The sequence below is a fragment of the Trichosurus vulpecula genome, chromosome 3, assembly GCF_011100635.1.
Source record: "Trichosurus vulpecula isolate mTriVul1 chromosome 3, mTriVul1.pri, whole genome shotgun sequence".
In the NCBI taxonomy this organism is placed as follows: Eukaryota; Metazoa; Chordata; class Mammalia; order Diprotodontia; family Phalangeridae; genus Trichosurus; species Trichosurus vulpecula.
In genome coordinates, this window is record NC_050575.1 from 200,250,921 (window position 1) to 200,274,103 (window position 23,183).

The window sequence follows — 23,183 nt, forward strand, 5'->3', positions numbered from 1 at the left end:
AAAAGAAAACACAGACAACACAAGAAAAATAAAGAAAGCAAAATAACACTATGCTTCGATCTGCATTCAGATCCCATCAGTTCTTTCTCTGGAGATGGATAGCATTTTTCTTCGTAGGTCAGAATTATCTTGGATCTTTGTATGGCTGGGATTAGCTAAATCATTCACAGTTGATCATTGTACAACATTGCTGTTACTGTGTACAATGTCCTCCTGGTTTTGCTCACTTTTCATCTGTTCGTGTAAGTCTTTCCAGGTTTTTCAGAAAGCATCCTACTTGTATGTCTTATAGCACAATAGTATTCCATTAAGATCATATACCACTACTTGTTCAGCCATCCCCAGTTGATGGGCATCCCTTCAATTTCCAGTTCTTTGCCACCACAAAAAAAAGACTTCTATAAATATTTTTGTACATATAGGTTCTTTTCCTTTTTTTAAATCTCTTTTGGTATGTAATGGTATTTCTGGTTCAAAGGATATATATACCTTTTCATATCCCTTTGGGCATAGTTCCAAATTGCTCTCCACAATATTTGGATAAGTTTGCAACTCCACCAGTAGTGCATTAGAGTCCCAGTTTTCCCATATCCCGTCTAATATTTGTCATTTGGAAAAAGAATAGTGCACATTTCCAAAGATAATAATTCTGATACTGACTAAAATTATGCTTGCTTCTGTGGTACAAAAAAGTGATTAGAACTTTTCTTCTTTCTCTGAAAAGTAATATTGTAAGTCAAATACCATTATAACTAGCACAAAATAAAAATATCTGTATAACAAACATGTTTCCAAGGCCCAGACAACTACATTATTTCAAATAATATCAGCTACATTAGAATTCACAAAATAATTTAGGCAGTTCTTGGGAGTTAAAAAAATGAATTTAATCTTAGACTTCACTTACAAATATCTGGTATCAGAACAAGAGCGATGACAAGATAGTATTCTAAGTGCTGCTCAGACCCACATCTGGAATGATGTGTTCTTTTTTAGATTCAACATTTTACAAGGAATCTGGACAAATTGCAATGTGTTCAGGGGAGGGTTACCAAGATGGTGAGGGGGCCTTGAAACTGCTCTGTGAGGACTTACTTAAGATACACGTGTGTGATGTTTAGCATTGAGAAAAGGGAATTTGGGGGAATCTAAAGACTCTCCTCAAATCCTTGAGGTGAGAGGGAAGAATGATGAATAGAAATAGGGATTATTAGGTTATTATGAGGAAAAATCCTAAGGTACTATGATACTATGATAATGTGATTTGACTTGCAGTAGAACTTAAATTTCCAAAATCTAGCCCTATTTATCTGTCATTAATTTCTGAAATTGGTAAGCAGCATACATTAAACTGCTAACATACTAATAAACTTTTCTGACATTAACTCCGTATGTATAGAGAAATCACAGTTTAATTATTCTGTTTCCTGACTTGGGGTGACTGTGGTTGAAGTACTTGTACCTTATATCAAAAATCTAATTAGCATACAGCATGCCATTCTTGATGACTTAATAAACTGAAGTTTTCTAATGTTGAGAAAAATAATTCTTGGTGTTTTGTATTACAGACAGTGTAACCCCAACAGTGGAACTAAATGCACTTTGCATGAAACTTGGAAAAAAACCAATGTACAAGCCTGTTGATCCCTACACAAGAATGCAGTCCACCTATAACTATAATATGAGAGGAGGTGCCTATCCCCCACGGTATGTTCTTTAGATAAGGCATTTTTGCTATATCCTTGAAAATAAAAATAAACCTTTAGATAAGACAGCATAGATAAGACAGTATTGCTTTGGCCCTCCCCAGGCTTGCCCTGTGTTGAAATTCATTTTCTGCATGCTTTTGAAACTGTTGTTTTGACACTTACAAAAGCTGGCTTTGGAAAGAGCATGTGTGCTCTGAGTAATCCATGTGAAGCTCACCTCCATTTTGCCTGACTTTCACGACCATAAATCATATTTGAAGACTGTTTCAATACACACCAAAAGTTCTTAGCATTTACTAAATCCTTAATCATTATTTATTACTCACATTCTGATTTCTAAACAGTGTGCTTCAGGGTACAGGGAGTAATTTAAATGTTAATCTAACTTGAAATTGACTGACTTTAAAAATTTCCGATTGTCAACAAAAAGCAGCTCAGTTTCTACTTGAGTGGGTCAGTACCATTAAGTTTAAGCAGCAGCCAGTAACTCATTTGCCCTTCAGGCTAGGCCAGTTTAAAGGTTCCTAAAACTAAGTCATCTAGTAATGAATAGAGAATTACAGAGACCAGACTCCCCTTTTAAAAAACTGTTTTCCAAGAAAATTACAACCTATATTTAGTGTTTCCAAAGTATTTCACCTTAATTCTTATAGCATCATGTGAGGTAGGTATTACTCTTAGCACCGTTTTTTTTATTATACTATATGGCTTCAAAGCATAGCTTTATATTGAGGAAAGATTGCTGGTTCTGGCGTCAGACAGTAATCCAGTCTCTGATGCTCACTACCTGTATGACCTTGGCAAGTGACATTTATCTCCTTGGGCCTCAATTTCCTCTGTCTGTTTAAAAAACTAACAAAAGGAAAGGTGGGAGTTGGGCTACATAGCCTCTGAGATCCCTTCTAGCCCTAGCTGTATGATCCTAAGAATAAAAACAGATTTAGGACCTGTAAGGACCAGTTCAATGGCAGTGATCAAGGGAGCATATATCTTTCGTTTTTGTCTCAGGCAACTGGATCCTAAAGCATTGAGGATTGATAGACAGAAGTCAGCATGTTACATTGTTTTAGAATAAATGATGAGCTGAATTCCAAAGAGCTTTAGACTTGAGTTCCTCAGTATTCATACTGCCTACTAGTTCTGCCTCCCATTAAACTTCTAAAGGTCTTTTATTATATCCATGTAAAATTCATACCAGCAATTTAACAGCTTGGTGACACACTAGAGAAACTATGAAGATTGAAATATTTTGAATTTCATTTTCTTAGATATGGGTCAAATAGAAATCTCAGCAATGTAACTCTTCCTTTCCCCTCTTCCCATACCCATTTCCTGATTACTTTTTTCTTTAGGTACTTTTACCCATTTCCTGTCCCACCTTTACTTTATCAAGTTGAACTTTCCATTGGAGGACAACAATTTAATGGGAAAGGACGAACAAGACAGGCAGCAAAACATGATGCAGCTGCAAAGGCACTGAAAATCTTGCAGAATGAGCCCCTGCCTGAGAAACCAGAGGTAAGGATCTCATTAACATTTTTATCTATTTATCTTTCCTAATCTGCTTCCCTGTTATGCATTTGTCCTTTGAAAAATGCTAATGGTTTCCTAGTAGTGATGGAAAACTTTGAAATTCTGGCCCCTTGCTTCCTTCATGCCATTTCTAGTATTTTCATGGAAGACCCTTAATTTTAAGGCATAGTCGTTGCTATGTGTCAAAATAGAATTGTGAATGGCTAATATATTCTTAGGTAGTAAAAGTTGTTTTTAACCTGTTAGATTCTCTTGTGAATTTGTGCTATTATATTTATTTCGAGTGATGCCAGAAGACATCACAGAAAAAATTTTTAGATGTTTTTAAGGCTGACATTTAGTCCAAGGAAAGATTTTCTTTATGTAGGAAAATTATTTTTGCTGGTGTGTGTGTATGTATTGGGTTTGTGTTTTTTTTTTTACTACATGAGAGTATAACACTTACGAAATAAGCATCTATGTGCTTTTGTGTTCAGTGGGGCTGCTGCTTATATATTTTGGCACATGCAACTTGATGGTGATATAGCTCAGTCATCAAGATAACAGGGTTAAGGTGTAAATGAGACCAAAGTTTGCTTTTAATTTAAAATATCTGATCAATTCTGGCATTCTGCTTAAAGAATTAGCAGAATAAAGACATTATTCCTCAGAGGACATGGTATTAAAATGGACAGTAGGCCCACATCACATTTAAAATGACACCCAGATTTTACAACTTAGCTCCGTCACAACATAGTTGATAAAGAAACTGAGAGAAATGTTCATCTTCAATCAAAACTTAAACAAGACTTGAATATGTCCCAGTCTGCATTTCAGTTTTTTCTTCCAAGGAAATAGACTTCTAGACCAGAAACTGATGGGGTCTTCATGGTCAATCTTGAGCTGCAGTGTATGGCGTGTGTGTGTGCGCGCACACGTGCGTGCATGTGCGTGTGTCCATCCATGACCTCTCAGATGAGTGAAAACACAAGATTGATATGACAGGGTTGATTTTCCAATTGTTTGATTTGTGCTGCTACTTTCCAGTGACATGTTCTTATGGAAGTTATTTGCTTTCCTTCTTTCTGAGGACAAAATAAGATGCCAAAGCAGGAGAAGGAAGGCTTTTAGGTAATACAAAAATAATTCCTAACAAGGTTATAAAAACACTGTTACCAAAGGAAATTGTAAATCTGTTTTTTGTGAGGGGCTTTCATCTATCTGTCATATAACTCAGTGAAATGAGGGTCAAAACATCTGTACCACCTATCTCAGGTTCAAATGAAGTAATGTATATCAAGCACTTACAAACTTGTAAAGTGTTATAGTAATGTTTTTCATTATTATTATTCTCTAAATGTAGTTCAGACTAAAGGTAAAAAGATTGTGTCTCAAAAGAAACAGGCATTTTTTTAGCTTCTTTTGAACAGTGTTAGGGAGTAATTTAAGTGAAACCCAACAATGTAAAATACAATCAGTATTTTGAGGAAGGCATATTAGGGTTCATTGTGGTATCTTTCGTAATATTGTTGAAAGAGGAGCAAAAAGATTTTAGTACATTTATATCTCTTAAATCTGATGACATAAGCCTGTTAAGCTAGAACATCTTTGAGATTAATGTGCAAATACTTCTCTTAGTTAAATTTTCATTGGCTGATTTATAGCTTATGAAACATGTGCCATGAGTTTATTTCAAATTGATTTATAATTTATATTAATTATATATATTATATATAAATTATAATTATAATTTATAATGACATAAAGGCTTATGCTTGTAAAATTAGTAAGTATAACATTTCATGAAGGGAGCATTTTTAATGAATTATTAATGAAAATAATTGTTCCAGAATGTAACCAAAGGTCTCCTTAGGATTATATTAAGCAGTTGAACAAAGTTAAAGAAAAAATCTCTTCTGAGAGTGCTAAGTTCCAATTGTATATTTCAAAGTAAGGCTATTGTATATAATAAAAACTTGACATAATACAGTTAGTTTGTAAGGGTCAAGTAGATACACTGTTACCAACATCAGCATTATAAAGGACTTTTATGACATTTAATTTCTTAAAAAGTTTTTTTGGTATTTTTGTTTTTACATCATGATCTTTTCCAAATATATTCTCTATCTTCCCTTGTAACAAAGATAACATCAACTGGAAAACAGTTTTGTAGGAATTAGGTTTAGACCAAGATCTTTTATCATACCACAATATGTTCAAAATAGATATGTGACCAGAATGTGAAAGGTAATGCCATTTTAAAAAATTAGAAGAGAAACAGATAAGATGCCTTCCATATCTATGGCCAAGAAAAGTTCTCGACTAAACAAGGGTTAGGATCTATTACAAAAGATAAAATATATAATTTATATAACATGAAATTAAAAACATTTACATGAATAAAACCAGTACAAAGAGGGAAGCTGCTGATTAGGGGAAAAAAATCTTTGCATCTTATGATATATGAAAAGGGTATACTATTCAAGATAAATGCATATATATGAAGAACAAGAGCCATTTTTCAATGGATAGGAACAAACTATAATAAGCTTGACCCCACAGAAGAGGTATAAGGAGGCACTTCCCCTCTTCTTTGCAGAAGCAGGGGACTATGGGTATGGAACATTACATACATCAGACTTTTTCAATGTGTTAGTTTTGTTGAACTGTTTTTTTTTTTTGTTGTTCTTGTAAGGAATGGCTCTTGTGGTGAAGTAGGAGAGGAGGAAATTAGGAAATGTAATGATCTAAAAACAACTTAGTAACTTTTAAAAAAAATAAATGTCTGTACCCTTTGACCCAAAGAACCCGTAACTCCAGTAGGTTAAAGATAGAACAAAAGCCCTTCATAAACCAAAATATAAATACAACATAATAGCTAGGTGTTTAAGTGGATAAAACACTTGACTGGGAGTAAGGAAGACCTGTATTCAAATCTGGCCTTAGACTCTTGACTGGGTGACCTTGGCTGAGTCACTTAATTGCTGTTAATTTCCTCATCTGTAAAATGGTGATGATAATACCATCTACCTTCCAGAGTTGTAGTTAGGATCAAATAATATAATGCTTGTAAAGTGCTTAGCACAGTGCCTGGCACATAGTAAGTGATATATAAATGCTTATCATCATCATATTTGTGGTACCACTTATTGTGTTAGTAAAAAAAATTGAAATCAAGTAGATGTCCATTGAATGGTTAGACATATTGTAGTATACAATTACAGTGGAATAATACTGTGCCCCAAAGAAACAATGAATATGAAGAATACAGACAAAAGAGAAGACTTCTAGAATTGATGCCAAGTGAAGTAAGCAAAATCAAGAAAACAACATATGCAATGATTACAACAGTGTAAATCAAGAGGAAAAACTTCTAAAAACTGCAATTATAATGACCAGGTTTGACCTTAAAGAAGAAATGAAAAAATGTATCTCCCTCTCTTTTCAAGGACTATGGGAGGAAAACATTATGTTACTGGCAGGCCTAATTTTTATTTTTTCTCTTACATATAAACAGAAATTTTTAACATTTGTTTATCAAAATTTTGTGTTCCAAATTTTCTCCTTACTTGCCTCCCCTTGCCCTTCCCTAAAAAAGGCAAGCAATTTGAAATATATTACACATGTGCAGTTTTATCAAAGTTAGTTACCTCACAGTGTGACTGTTACTATGTACAGTATTCTCTTGGTTCTGCTCACTTCACTCAGCATCAGTTCTGCAAAGTCTTTCCAAATTTTTCTGAAGTCTGCCTGCTTATCATTTCTTATAGCACAATATTATTCCATTACATTCATATACCACAACTTGTTCAGCTATTCCTCAATTGATGGACATCCCCTCAGTCTCCAATTCTTTGCCCCCACAAAAAGAGCTTCTATAAATATTTTCATGCATACAAGTTCTTTTCCCCTTTTTTAATGTCTTTTAGGATATTGATCTACTAGTGGTATTGCTGTGCGTGTGCGTGTGTGTGGTGTGTGTGTGTGTGTGTGTGTGTGTGTGTATGCCTTTTGGGCATAGTTCCAAATTGCTCTCCAGAATAGTTGGATCAGTTCACAACTCTATCAACAGTGCATTAGTGTCCCAATTTTTGCACATCCCCTCCAACATTTGTCATTTTCCTTTTCTGTCATACTAAGCAATCTGAAAGGTATGAGGTGGCACTTCAGAATTGTTTTAATTTGTGTTTCTCTGATCAGTATTGATTTAGAGTATTTTTAAATATGACTTTAGTTACCTTTGATTATTTTCTGAAAATTGCCTGTTCACATATCCTTTGACCATTTATCAATTGGGGAATGACTTAGTCTCTATATATTTAAGAAATGAAGCCTTCATCAGAAAAATTTGCTATAAACATTTTCCCCCAGTTTCCTGCTTCCTTTCTAATCTTGGCTGCATTGGTTTTGTTTGTGCAAAAACTTATTAGTTTGATGTAATCAAAATTATCCATTTTATTTCTTGTAATGCATCTTTTGTCATAAATTCTTTCCTCATTCATAAATCTAACAGGCAAAATAGTCCATGCTCTCCTGATTTGCTTATGATAATTACCCTTTATGTCTAAATAATTTAACCTTTTTGACCCTATCTTGGTATATGGTATGAAATGTTGGTCTACACCTAGTTTCTGCTAAATTGTTTACTGTATGCTCACAATCTTAGTTGATATGTTAGTTTTGCTGAACTAGGCTAGGGGGGAGGAATGTATTTGAAGATGAAGAAACATAAAAGTAAAAAAAATCAATAAGAAATTTTCTTAACAGTTCAGCAAAACCAAATGGCATGTTAGCTGTTGGAAATCCAATATTTCTTCAGTATTGTCCCCTTACTTCTTCGGTTGATGGAGTTAAGGTACATGTTCTCAACCCTTCCTGGGTTAGGCTTGGTCACTATAACATAGTCTGTTTTCACCTGACTGTTCACAACATTTATATTGTTGTAGTTGTGTATGTGGTTTTCTTGGTTATGATTATTTCACTTTGTATTAGTTCACATAAATCTTCCCATGCCTCTCTGAATTCTTCATGTTTGTCATTTCTCTTGTTGCAGTAATATCCCATGACATTCTTATACCACATCCTGTTTAGCCATTCCTCAATCAGTGGTACTCACTATTTTGCCAGTTCTTTACTAGCACAAAAAGCACTCTTAATGGATACCTTGGAATGTAGGGGACGACTTTTCTTTTGTGTTTTAAATTTCTTTTTTTCTTTTTGGAGGGAGGAAGGCAGGCAGTTTGGGTTAAGTGACTTGCCCAAGGTCACACAGCTAGTACATGTATCAAGTATCTGAGGTCAGATTTGAACTCAGGTCCTCCTGACTCCAGGGCCAGTGCTGTACTCACTGCACCACCTAGCTGCCCCATTTTTGATTTCTTTATGATAACTGTCTCATGGTGGGATCTCTGAGTCAAAGTATATTGACATTTTCAGTCACTCTTTTTGTTTTGTTTTGACATAGTTAAAAATTTCTTTCCACAATGGACATGGATCATTGCTCCACATTATATTAGTATGCTGGTTTTCCAAAGCCCCTCGAATAGTTTATAGCTATTGCAATCCGTGCCAATTTTCTAAGTGTAAGGTGAAACCTGAAAGTTGTTTTATTTTTCACTTTTATTATTGACTTGCAGGAATCTTACATATGGTTTGTAATTTGTCTGGTTTCATGTATTTTGTAATTTATTAAGTCTCAAATTTATGTTCTGTCACTGATATCCAATTTTATCAAGTCACTGATTCATTCAGAGAAACGAGGAACAGAAATTTTTTTGTATGTTATTAGTTTTTGTTTTTTGGTGAGGGGGAGGTCCAGACTTGCATTTTCATTGATATAGGTGAAAGCAGCTCCTAGTGAGGGAACTCCTTTAACCAAGTCAGATCAGCCACTTCTGTGCATTTAACAAATCCTAGAGAGTTGCTCAGGAGAAATTGAATCCAGGTTATCCTGACTCTGGAACCAACTCTAGATCCACTACCTTACTACCTCTTAGTAATTATGGAAGTTAACACATTTCTTCTCTGTTCACTTTACAAACTTAATCTATATCAAGGGATCACTTTAACCACCAATGTGACACATCCATTCACTTGTTTGGAGGAATGAGTCAGCTGTTTCAGAGCTCTAGGGAACACTGACAAATGTTTTAGAACAGAAAGTGGAGCAAAATCCTGAGAACTTAGGTAGGTAGAGTGTAGTTGACTATTGGTGAAGGCCAAGAGTATTCACTTACCATTGTTTTCACATATTGCCAGTAGAACTGTAATCATTGTCAGAGGTCATAGGCTTGGCTTTTCCTCTCTTAGTCAAAAAACCTACTGCTGAATCATTATCCTTGCCTAAGATAGATTTTTTGTTGTGGGAAGATGATATAATCAAATTAAAGCATTAAACAGAGAACTTTAGCCTTGAATCAGAGTCTTTTATGGGATTATGGAACGTAGGATATTTAGAGCTTGAAAGGGTCTTAGAAATCATTTAGTTCAGCCTCCTGAATTTATAGATGAGGAAACAAAATAACAGAGAGATTAAGTACAGGTAATATAGATATTGAGTAGCAGAACTGGGATCTAAGCCCATTTTCTCTTTTCTCTAAATCTAGCATTTTTTCTACTTTACTATGCTGAATCCCCATAAGGATTCTGGAGTCCAACACCATTATTTTGGAGTTCCAGGAAGTAAGGTTCAAAAATTAAGTCATTTGCCCAGGTCAACACAGGTAATTCAAGGCATAGGACTAACCAGGAGCTTCCTGACTATAGCATATGATAGGGTGGGATGTGCAGTACACTTAACACTTCACCATGCTGCTTCTCATATCATCTAGTCCAGTGCCTTCTCCACAATTGTCATATTCCTCATGGAATCCTTGACTTTAGTTGAAGTGTGATTATTTCTTTTTTTTTTAATTCGTTTTATTAGTACCTTTTGTCTTTAATATTATAGTCGTTTCCCATCCAGACTGAAATCTCCCTTGTGACAAAGAAAACAATTAAGATAAAACATCCAGTGTGCATATTATATCTGACAGTATATGTGATATGGGGTCCTAATAGTCTCCTCTCCTCTGCCATGGAGGAGTAGATATAATTCATTATTTCTTCTGTGTACATTCATTGGTTTTCTTCCTTTACTCACAGTTCATCTTTTAGTGATCTCTTCCTTCACATTATAATATTTGATGTTCATTTGCTTCTGCTTACTTTGCATCACTTCATATGAATCATTTTCCACATTTCTTATTTGTCATCTCTTACTGCACAAGAGTGTTGCATTTTATTCATTTTTTCAGCCATTCTTCAATAGACATTGCTACCACCAAGAGTGCTGCTATGAATATTTTACTATGTAGTAGATCTTGTTTCTGTCTTTGACTTTGTTGAGGTATAAGTCCGGTAGTAGGAGTGCTAGCTAGATCAAGCAGAATTGACAATTTAGTCATTTTTCTTGCCTGATTCCAAATTGAAATACAAGATAGTTGTCCCACCTTTACAGCTTCATCAGCAGTATATCATTGTGCCTAATATGGGGTTACATCTTCAAGATGATAATTGCCATCATGTTCTCAGAGGATAGTTATCCTGAGATTGTTAGTATGTCATCCCTCCCTAGTCAGCACTGTTATTTACTTGAAGACTTTAGAAGAGGAACGGTCTATATGGGAGTTGCACTGCTGACATAGGTACATCATTCAGATACCCGTGATATACCATCTTCTTGCTGAAGTAGGCCAGTCAAAATAGGATTTAGTTGTAGATGGAAGATGATGAGACTGTTTCATTAGATAAGTGTTAAAGACTGATCCTAGCATTCAAAGACATCTATAATCTGATTCTGTTCCACCTTTTCAGCCTTTACTCACACTAATTTCCGTCGTTTAGCCCACATTCCAGCTAAACTGGATTGTTCTCTGCCCCCATTTTCATCCTTTCTTCTTTAATTCTCTTGTCTTTGTTCACTCTAACTTCCATTCCTAGAAGCTCAGTTGCTACCATCTCCCTTAAAAACCCAGGATTCTACATCCTTCATGAAATCTTCCCTGACCGCTCTCCATTCTGTCACCCCAGATAAAAAACAAATCTCTCTCTTCTTAAAATTTCTTACTGTACTTTATCAGCCTTTCTCTTATAGCCTTTCATACTCTTTTTCTCATCATAGTTGTTTCTGTGTGTGTGTGTGTTGTGTGTTATGTGTATCAGTGCGAAGCACAGGTGATTAGCAAATGCTGATTAACTTGACTTCCACCCTAACATTGTGAATTCTTTGAGTGCAGGGTTTCTGCTGTATCTGTATTTTTAAGTTCCCACAACCCAGCACTGATTCTTCCAAGTAGTAGTTAGTAATGGTGAGTGGAATTGAATTAATTTGTTGAATTAAGGATACAACTAGGGATTCGTTAGGCTTTTTTTTTTTAATCTGTCTGAATTATTTGGTGTATAGGAGCCATACACATTTGGTGTATCTAGAGCTCAAATGGAATTCAGAAGTCATCTAGTACGGGGCTTCTTAAAATTTTTCCACTCATGATCCACTGTGGGTTGCAACCCACAGTTTAAGAAGTGCTAGTACAATCACCTCATTGTACAGATGAGGAAACTGAGGTCCAGAGAAGCTAAATAGCTTGCCCAAGGTCACGTGGCAAGTTAGTGTTGGGGCAGGAGCAGAGGTTCAAACTAAGGGCCTTTGACGCCAAATTCAGTTCCTTTTTAGTTCTGGTTCACTTTTTAAAGAACACTATGGTGTGTCTAAAGCCCAGATAAGCGTGCATAAATTATTTCTTCTAGATGCTTAAATAATCCTGCTACTAATGCTTTTTCCCCTTTAGCTCCCTTAGGAAGCTTTGACTTAGAGTTCATCTTCCTCTGATTTAAAAAAAAAAATTTTCGCCTTGTACAGATAGGTTTTCTTTCTCCGAAGAGTTTATAGTAACAACACAAATAGAAGTAGGTATTTAAGTTAATAAACTACCAGAAATGCCATACAATATAATTATGACTGGGCCAAAAGTACAGTGAAATCAGATGTGAAAGAAAATGCTAGGAACAAAGCGAGGGGAATTAAATGATTAATGACATTTATATGTCCACTCAGAATACAATTAGAGGCATGGCTATGGTTTCAGTGACATTAAGGTGAGATTTTTCACTTAGAATTTAATTTCTTTCATTTTGTTTTTGGCAGGGCAGTTGGGGTTAAGTGACTTGCCCAAGGTCACACAGCTAGTGCATGTGTCAAATGTCTGAGGCGGGATTTGAACTCAGGTCCTCCTGACTCCAGGGCCAGTGCTGTACTCACTGCGCCACCTAGCTGCCCCAATTTAGTTTTACCCTTACAATTGCTGCTTTTGTTTTTTTTTCAGGGTAAGATATACCCTATCCACTCAGGTTCTAATCCCAGCTCTGCTATTGGTTTGTTTGCTATTGGCAATGTGTTTAATTTCTCTGGCCCTTAATTGTCTCATTGTCCACCAGATGGACATAATGAAATGTATAGCACATAAACAGTATTGAGCAGCCAGTACAGACTTCCATGTGATCTGATGGTCCTGTCCACATCTAAAGATCTATGATCTTGGGTTCTACTCCAGCATTGCTGTGCTTTGAGAAATATTGCAAGAGAAAGAGAAGGGACTTATAAAATATTTTAAATTCTCCTACCACTAAAACAATACATGGTGATCAAAAGTATCATCGTTTAGAAAAGTCAAGAAGGATGAAGACTGATAAAAGGCCATTAGGGTTGGCAATTAAGATAAAAACTAAATAACCATTTTATGGCCAAATTTCTATTCTTACATTTCTGGTCCCCAAAAGACCCAAACATTTTCCAAATCCTTTGACTTCACTGGATAAAGGAAAGCACACACTTGCACTGTGATGGTGAATTTTTTCAAGACCATTGCTCTCTCAGTCTCTTTTCCAGTCTGACTAAATCTTCCATTATCTTATGTCATCATTAAACTTTTAAAATACATTGTTGTTGGTTAGCTGTTTAATTAGAGGCTTGTGAAATATTGTGTAGAATTCAAAAGAGTAGCATTAGTTTGCATCCCAAAGTTAAGTAGCATCACATCACAGCTTGTCAGCATTGTATCACAGCCTCCTCTTTGTCCACTGTACTCCCTGTGCCCTCTTTTCAAATCAGTATAAGATTACTTCAAATGCAAAAACGTCCTCCAAAACCCTAACATTCTATGTACTGAGCGGCTTTTATTTGCACACATATTGACCAGTCAGTCATTTAGTATATTATGAATCTTACAGAATAAAATTTGGTTTACTTTTGCCCGTTAAAGATTTAATGGTCAAGACTTTGCCCTCATCAGGAGTGGCATGTGTCTGCAGTGTAATTTAGCCCTACAAATATCCAAAGAGATTTACTTACACATTTGCCTTAGCTGGGTAGATTGTTGGTGGTGGATTTGAGACACAATACAACTTGAGTTTAATAGGCTGTGACTTGTTTTATTTTATTTTTTTTAAAGTAAAGAAAAAGTATTTTTCTTTTTTTTTATTTATTTTGTATTTTTTTAACATCTACTTTTAAAACTTTGAGTTCCAAATTCTCTCCCCTCTTCCCTCCCCACCCACCCTCCCTAAGAAGGCAAGCAATTCAACATAGACCACACATGTATCATCATGTAAAACCCTTCCACAATACTCATGTTGTGAAAGACTAACTATGTTTTGCTCCCACCTATCCTGTCCCCCTTTATTCAATTTTCTCCCTTGACCCTGGTTCTTTTCAAATGTGTTTGCTTTTGATTACCTCCTCCCCCTGTCTGCTCTCCCTTCTATCATCCCCCCCCTTTTCATCCCATTCCTCCTTCTTTCCTATGGGGTAAGATACCCAGTTGAGTGTGTATGTTGTTTCCTCCTCAAGTCAAATCCGATGAGAGCAAGATTCGCTCATTCCCTTTCACCTGCCCCCTCTTACCTTCCAACGAATTGCTTTTTCTTGCCACTTGTATGTGAGATAATTTACCCCATTCTATCTCTCCCTTTCTTCCTCTCTCATCCCGTAATTTGATTTTTTTTTAGATATCATCCCTTCATATTCCACTCACCCTGTGCCCTCTGTCTATATATATGTATGTATATTCCCTTTAGCTACCCTAATACTGAGGTCTCGGCTGTCACTTATCTTATAATACAATAGTAGACTGTATATGCTTTATTTTGGCCAGTTTAATAGTGATATCCATAAGACAAAGGTTTGAAGGCTTTTAGTTTTGTGGTCTCATCAAACAAGTTACCTGACAGCTTTAATATTTGATTGTTTTTAAATGACTAATCCTCTAGGTGAATGGAAGAGAACCAGATGATGAAAATCTCAATAAATCTGAAATAAGCCAAGTGTTTGAGATTGCACTTAAACGGAACTTGCCTGTGAATTTTGAGGTAAGCTTATTAATAAGCAAGAATGAAGTTCATGCTAAGAAATACTCAAGATGTTCATTTTGGAGAAAGTGAGGATAAACTCTGCAGTTTTCTATAGTTTGAAATGCTTGACTTAACCTTGGAGTTTAGTTATTTTTGTAGGCTCTCTTGTGAAGTCCTTGAAAGCTACTTATATTCTGCTTTTAAGAATTATATCCCACCTTTCCAACTACATCTGCTTAAAACAAATCCTACTGTAAGAAATCCAAAATAGAAAACAAGTATTGTGCTTGGATTATCTAAAAAGAGAGTAAATCCAATTAATTTGGGAAGGTAAAGAGAAAAGGGTTTTTATTTTCCAAAGGTATTTTAATTATTTGCAAATTCTTATTTGGTTTTGATTTGCATATTGAAATGTACAAACGATTCTTTCTTTTTCCCAATTTGTCTACTAGTCTCAAAAACAAAGTTTCAGAGTTTCCTTTTTTAGAAATTGTAGATGGATACTTCCACATTTTCTCCCATTTTCACCTTTAAGACTGAAAATAGCTAATGTAGACTTTCAAAGGCATTCTCAACTTTGGTCAAAAACTGTACTATCAGGCCAAAAAAAAATACCATTTTAGATAAATGTTGTTATTTCAATGATAAGGAAAGGTATAGTCTAAATATGTTTTTCCCCCTTAAACAGGATAGCTATAATTTACTGTCTTGTAAAATACTTGGTTCTTAACTTTTAAAATGTAGCATTTTTATAGGCAGACTTGATATATTATTTTACCTGTGAATATAGCCCTAACCCTAATCCTATTTCTAACTCTAACCCTAACCTTATTTTATTTACATTTGTGAAATTGTGGGAGCTCCCTCTGGTGGTTAATACATCTTTTAAATAAATACTTTTTTTGACCCTCAAACCCTTTTTTTAAACTCAAAATTGTACTTTTTTTAAAATTTAAAACTATACTGTTTTGAGTGTTTCCATATAATTATTTAAAAGCTTACATTTCCCTCATATTCTATCATATATTTAATAAATGACTTTCACAGTTTTTTTCCTGACTAAATTGCTTTTTTGATGCAAATGTGGGCTAAATTAGAAAACTAGGCTAAATAAAATGTTTTGGTAGAAAAGACTGGAGAGAGTTACATATCTGGTACTTAAATAAAACTTATACAGAGTTTAAATGTTCATAATACATTTGCAAATGTAGATAGAAATGTGATACTATTGTGTGTAGTGGGATCACTCGTGGGCATTAGTACAGTGTCATGTGTTCATACCAGATTTTTAAAAAGTAAATGTAAAGCAAAAGTAAAATTAAAAAAAAAAACAAAAAAATCAAAATGATGAAACCGCATCTAATGTTTGAGCAAAAAGTTGATTATAGATAAAGCATTGCTAGAAAATGTTACTGAGATGTACAAGTGAATTTACAGTAGCTGACTTAGGGAGCTAGATGGGACATTGGAGATTGAGCCCACCACCCCTTCATGTTATAGAGGTGAAAATGGAGTTCCTGAGAGGAGAATGAATTTTCCCAAGCTCATGTAACTACTACGTGGCAGAGCTGGAACACAAATCCAAGTCTTGTGATTCTGAAGGCACTATTTGTGTCATGCCACTCAGTTTTTAATTATTTGGGGGTAACATGATGATTTTGAGATAGAGTTTATGGGGAGTACTTAGATACCTAGAAATAGATAGGATAAAGGAGAAATACAAAAACACTTGCAGAAATGTATCAGAAATTCATAGAAATTAATGATGAATTGCTTCCTCAAACCATGTGTTGTAATATTCAAACATAATATTTATTAAAATTAATCATGTTAATAAAGTTATATACATCATATTGTATCTTTCTATACATGTGCCATATTTGCAAAGCATAACTATACTAGGAAGGAATTAAATGTCTGGTGTCCTCTCCAGCCACAGCTGCTTTGGCTCTCAGCCTTGTTGTGAAGTCATTTGTTTGTCTTCAGTCTCTCTCTTCTGGCTATCAAACCTACTTTTGAGAAGAGATGATATTATATATTTGTCCCTCATTGTGTTTTGGGTCAGTTAATGTGTTCCCTCTAAGACCAGGGGTAGTTGAATCATAAAATGTGGTAGGGTGGGAAGTTTAATGCTTGGATTTTAGTCCTGTCTCTGCTAGGAACCTGCTGTGTGACTTTGGAATTATGCAGACTGTTATTATCTTTTTGTACTGCATTCTAGCTCATAGAACCTTAGAGGAGCTAGGCCATCATGTCCAACCCCATCATTATACAGGTGAAGACACTGTGGTTTCGAAATGTTAAAGTGACTTGTCCAGGGGAATGACCAGTGCTGGATTTGAACTCAGGTCTTCTGGCTCCACATCCAGTGTTGTTTCTGTTGTGCTGCAATGCTGCTCCACTGTGTCACTTCTTGGGTTCAGTTGTTTTGTCTGCAAAATGAGGAAAATCTCCCCTGCTGTCGCATGCCAACTTGTGGAGTGAGGCTGAGTTCTCTTGCGAGCTTTTAAGGATGCAAGTGTGAAGGGTCACAAAAAAGGTGGAAAACATCAAAATAGCTTTGAAAGATCAATGAGAAAAATGTCCTTTTATACACATTTCCTTGAGATGTCATATATCTCGTTTAGAAGTTCTGTCCTTTAACCTCCATTCTGTATTTCATGTTAATGAACTTTGCTGTAACCAGTGTCCCCTACCATTTTTAATAAGTGTTTATCACGCTTTCACTCAGTTTTTCCCTCTGAAACAGGTCACCAGGGAGAGTGGCCCACCTCACATGAAGAGTTTTGTGACAAAGGTATCAGTTGGCGAATTCATGGGTGAAGGTGAAGGAAAAAGCAAGAAGATTTCAAAGAAAAATGCTGCTATAGCTGTCCTTGAGGAACTAAAGAAATTACCCCCACTTCCAACAGTTGAAAAAATGAAGCCACGAATAAAAAAGAAAACAAAATCAATAGTTAAGGTCAGAACACTTTCTTTTTTGTCACTTATGGTTTTATTGATGTATTTTGTTTTTGCATTCCATACAGTTACAAATTACTCACCACAGACTTCCTGTTAGAGGTCTCTTGTGAAGAAATTAAACAGTTAAGTTAAACTACAGTAATACAATGACTTCATCTGAAAGTGCATGCAACATTTCATATCTATAGTAGTCCCCCCCTTCCTATTTAAAAAATAACAAATTTGTTATCTCTCCCTCTTATACTTCACTCCATTAAACAAATTCTTTCAACAAGTATGCATAGTCAGGCAAAGCAGTTTTCCTCAGTGGCTTTATACAAAAACATATCTGTCATATTCTGTGCCGCAAATTCATCATCTCTGTCATGGAGGCCATGTTTCATCGTAAGTACTTTGGCCTCATGAATGGCCATTGTATTGAAAATTCCTCAGAATTTTTCATTTTTACAGTATTGATGTTAGAGTATAAATTGTTCTTTTGGTCCTGCTCATTTCACTCTGCATTAGTTCATATACCACAACTTATTCAGAATGCTTTCTGCTGAAGAAGACTTTTAAGTTACTACTTGACTTAATTTTTTAAATGTCATTTTTAAAATCTTTTCATATCACATTCACTTCTAAATATATCCTTTTCAACTCTGCTATGTAGCAAGCTATCCTTTGTAACAAAGCACAAATAGAAAGACGAGTAAAAAGCAGATGAATGAAACTAACCAACACATTAATTATGCCTATTGTATTATATGTGGTATTTCATGCTTCTCTGAATTCTTCGTATTTGTTGTTTTCCTGGAGTGCAATAATTTTCCATTACATTTATGCACTACTCTTTCTTTAAGCATTCCCTAAAAGTACTTCATTTCAAATTCTTTGCTACTACAAAAAAAATGTTGTAAATGACATTTGTAGTATATAGGACCTTTCTTTCTGTATTTAAGCATCTTGTATCCACTGACTTTTTTAAAAAAGTTTTTATTGATATCTTTTGTTTTCTTACATCACCTACGTTTTTAATTGTATGCCTTTGCCATCTCTTTCTCAGAATGCTATCCCATATAGTAAAACATTTAAAAGACGGGGGAAAAACCCCAAGTCAGCAAATTAGCCAACACTTCAGGAAAAAAGCTGACAGTGTTCCACGCCCATAATTCCCTACCTGATAGTTTTGTTGTTGTTCTGTCTTTTTACATTATCATAGTCATTGCATATATAATTTTCCTAGTTCTACTTTGTATCATAAGATCATAAATGTAGATCTAGAAAGGGACCTTAACAGTCTCTATTCCAATGCATTCATTTTACAGATGAGGAAACAGAGGCCGAGGGGTTGTGACTTCCCCACAGCCACACAAGTTAGTAAGTGGCAGTGTGAGAAATCAAACTTGGGTCGTATGATTTCAGTTTTACCACTCATTCAGTTGTACCATGTTCACTCCTACCAGTTCATGTAAATCTTTGCATACTTCTCTGTAGTTACAACACATATTCCATTATATTCATTTGCCACAACTTGTTTAGCCATTCCTTCATCAACAAGTCCAGTCGATTTACTGAATTTTAGAATTGGAGGAAACTTCCAAGATAATGTGGTTCAATCTCTATCAGAAGTTTGAATCCCCTCTATCATTTGCAGGGTCCAAAAAATTTCAGAAGAATAGTTGACTCAGCCTCTCTGGGACTCTGTTCTGTGAATTATAAAGTGAAGTGGCAATGGATGTGAGGATTTCTAAGGCCTATTCTGACTCTAAATCCATGACCCTATGATTTTGAACAATCCACAAACATTCATTAAGCCTCTGCTACGTGCCAGGCACTAGAATTAGAAAGATAAAAACAAAATAGGCCCTGCTCTTGAGCAGCTTCCAACCTGTCAGGAAAACACACACACACACAGACATACACGTGCTATGTAAATAAAATAAATAAAAGCTAATGGGCAGAGAAGACAGCAGCAGGAAAAATCAACAAAGGCATTATGGAGAAGGTGGAGTTTGACTTAAACTGTGGAGGAAATTAGGGAGTCTTAGAGCAGAGGTGGGGAGAATGGGGAATGACCATTGTAAAGGTATAGTTCCAGAAGATGAAGAATTTGCATATGGAGCATCAGCAAGACCAGCTCAGGGGACTATGGAATGTGAGAGAGGAGGTGTCAGCTTTAATATCTTAAAACTGCCCTAAGAATTTTGGGTCCTCTTGTATACTAAGCCTGTAAAGGTAGGTATTGAAAAGTTTTACATGACAGTGGTTTGTATCTTATTCTAAAAGTAGCAAAGCCATTGGAGTTCATTGAGATTAGAAATAAGAGAGTCAGTTGTGTATTCTAAGGTAATCACTTTGGCACAGGTACAGTGGGTAGATTGGAAAGGACAGCTAATGGTTATCTAGTCTCCACTGAAGTCTTTCAGTGACAGGGCACCTGTCTTTTGAATGCTCTGATTAATAACAGGTTCTTTTCTTAAACTGAGCTGAAAGCTGTTTTCTTATACTTTCTACCCATTTGTTCTGCCCCCGGGAACTAAGAAAATGCCAAATAGGGACCGCCTCATTACATACTTTAAGAATGTTTTTAGTTCAGTAGTTTACCCTTCCCATCTCACCTCCCTCCTACTACCTTCACCAAAACAAAATCAAAACCAACCCAGCATCAAATAAATGCTACCTTTCTTCTAGAAAGAATAGTGTACACTCTCCCCCTCCACCTTCCTGAGCTCTTAATAACTGCTGGTTCAACCCCTGGCAGCTCTTCCTTCTGAATCTTCTCTTTCAAATGTTATCAGTGATTTTTTAAAAATCTTATTGATGATGTCTTCTGTTTTTATACCAATTTAATTTCCTAATTTATTGACTTTTTCTCAACAAAGAATAAGAAAGATGATTTTAAAAATCAGCAACACTAGCCATGTCAAGCCAGTTTGACATTATATATGTATGCAGCGTTCTACACTCATTACCCCACCCCCCATCACCTCTACAAAGGAAGCAGTGAGGTAGGCATTATCTTACCTTTCCTTCAAGTCCAAACTTGGTCATTATAATTATACAGCACTCCTTTGTGATTTTTTGTCCTTACTGTTTCTTACAATCAGTGATTAAATCTAATGCCCTTTTCTCAGCCCTCATCCTCTTTGGCCTTGGTAATATCGAGGTGTTTTGGGGTTTTTTACTATCTCTTTCACCTGAATTCTCTCTTCTTCAGTGGCTTCCATGTCATTTTTCCACTGGTTTTCCTCTTACCTATATGACTGTTCCTATATGACTGTTCTTTCTCAGTCTCTTCTAGTTCATAATCATCTTCCTCTTGCACCCTAAGCATGAGCACCCCCGAAGGCTCTGACCTAAGTCCTGTGATCTCTTCCTTTGGTGAACTCCTCTGTTATCATGGGTTCAATGACCACCTCTGCAGAAATCACACCTAATTTATATGTTTCTGATTCCGTAACAAAGATAGCTTCTAAATTTATGTATTTCTAATTCCTGATCTCTCTGAATATCAGGGCCACACTAGGCAGCACATAGTATACTACACTGCTTCATCTGTAAAATGGGGATGACGATAATAGCTCCTGTTTCACAGGGTTATGTTGAGACCCAAATGAGATCATATGTGTAAAACATTTTGCAAATTTTAAAGCACTATATAAATAGTAGCTCTTATTACCCTTTGCCTTACTGGACATCTCCATTTGGATATCTGGCCAACACCTCAAACTCGACATCTAACTCATCATCATCTTCTCTTTCTTACAAGCAAACAAACAGACAGACATCTAGCCCCTCCTGCTGTGTTTCTGTCAGTGGTTCCACCATCCTTCAAGTCAGCCGAGCTCAAAAGCCCTTGAGCTATCTTCACCTTTTTCTTCTTCCTCATCCAGTCAGTTGCCAAGTCTTGTCAATTCTGCCTCCCTAACATCTCTTGCCTCAGTTCTTTTGCATCTACTTATACAAGCCAACCCCCTAGTTCAGGCCCTCTATCCCGGATTATTATAGTAACTTCTCATTTGGTCCTCTGCCTCAAGTCCTCTCTCCCCTCCTATTAATTCTCCACATATTTGTCAAAGTGTTGCTGTTCTCAAAATACAGATCTGATCCTGTCACCTGCCAATAATATAGAAATTCATCTGTGCAAAAAGTCCTAAAGCCTAAGGTTTTGTGCTTGATATTGTTAAGATGTTCTGTATGTGTCTCCCACCTCTGTGTTCCTCGTACTCTGGCTTATTAAAATTCATTTTTACATTTATAATAACAGTTTAAATTTTATAGTACTTTATTAAATACTTACCTCATTGTTCCCTTGTGAACTAGGCAAGACAAGCATTATGTTATGCTATAGACAAAGGATTTGAGGCACAGACAAGCTAAGTGATATATCCCTATACATGTGGCTTGTGTCAAAGCTAGAATTTGAACCTAGGGCTCTTGTCTTTTGGGTCTAATTGTTCCTCCTCAGAAAACATACTGCCTTTTGGTAGGGGCAGTCAATGAAATCTTTTGATTAAGCTTTCTTATGATGATTGGTTATCTGTTTCAAGGTAGTATTGTTCATGTGTGAGGAATAAATTTTTAATCCATGTTTTCAAAGCCATAATATTCATAAACCTCTTTAAAACATTTTAAATTTTAAACCAGTTTATAAGTTGAAATCAATATTCACTCTGAGCCTGAAATTATTTCTGCTAGTAATGTGACAGCCAATTTCCCCAACATTATTTCCTCTTTAGCTACAGACAAGCCCAGAATATGGTCAGGGAATGAATCCTATTAGCCGACTTGCCCAGATCCAGCAGGCCAAAAAAGATAAGGAGCCTGAATATATGCTTCTCACTGAGCGAGGCCTTCCACGGCGCAGGGAATTTGTTATGCAGGTAGGTGAAGGGAAGGGTTGGGCTTGACTACCTTAAGGATATCAATTTTAACACATGAAAAAGTTGTTGCCTTCCTTTTCTCTTTCATAAAGTATTTCACATGTGGGTGACAACTTGGATGTGTATCTTTGATGTGTATCTTCTTGTCCCTTATAGGTTTGGTGCCATTGCCACATGGCCCTTAAAAAGGAACACTGTTACATTTTCCCTAGTCTCAGTCTAGAGGTTTATTGCTTCCCTGCATGTCTAGTCCTGCTCCTGAAATTGATAGTATATAGGTGGGTTTCACTGGGCTTAGTGAAATTCTGTCATGTGGGCAGCCTAATGTTACCTTATGTTTGGAGACTAGACATTCTTTGGGAGAAAACATTCTTTGAAATGTTTACTCATTTTTGAAACACCCTGCTGTAATGTTATGCTGTCTCCTTGAAAGTCCCAATATTGGGGATACCTCTTGAAACTCGTTTAGTTGACAGTTCTAAACAGTTTTTATTATTTGCTCAGTAGGTTTTGCCCCCAAACCATCTTGAGCCTTTTGTCCATACATGTGTCATTTCTTACATGGTCACAGCAGCAAGTCATTCAGGCTGTTTTTATACCTTAGGCACTTGGTAGACTCTAAATCCCTTGTTTTTAAACCCGGAAAAACTTAGAGGTAGGGCTTATTGACCTTGAGATGAAATATGTCATTCTTAAAAGGTCAGAGTTGGAAGAAACTTTAGCACAGAACAATGTGGAAGTTAGAGCT

General features: G+C 35.9%; 1 protein-coding gene across 13 annotated transcripts in view; it reads left to right on the top strand.

Annotated features, from left to right (window-relative positions):
• Positions 1–23,183, top strand: part of STAU1 (staufen double-stranded RNA binding protein 1) — a 57,344-nt gene that overhangs the window by 26,722 nt on the left and 7,439 nt on the right. For 8 of the 13 annotated variants that reach the window (XM_036748954.1, XM_036748947.1, XM_036748949.1 and 5 more), the window contains 5 exons: positions 1,569–1,707; positions 3,062–3,227; positions 14,526–14,624; positions 17,338–17,568; positions 22,292–22,435. In XM_036748954.1, the coding sequence (XP_036604849.1) occupies positions 1,607–1,707; positions 3,062–3,227; positions 14,526–14,624; positions 17,338–17,568; positions 22,292–22,435 (741 nt within the window). In that variant the 5' untranslated portion in view covers positions 1,569–1,606. The remainder of the gene's footprint in view (positions 1–1,568; positions 1,708–3,061; positions 3,228–14,525; positions 14,625–17,337; positions 17,569–22,291; positions 22,436–23,183) is intronic. The other 5 variants (XM_036748958.1, XM_036748950.1, XM_036748957.1 and 2 more) reach the window with 1 other exon arrangement.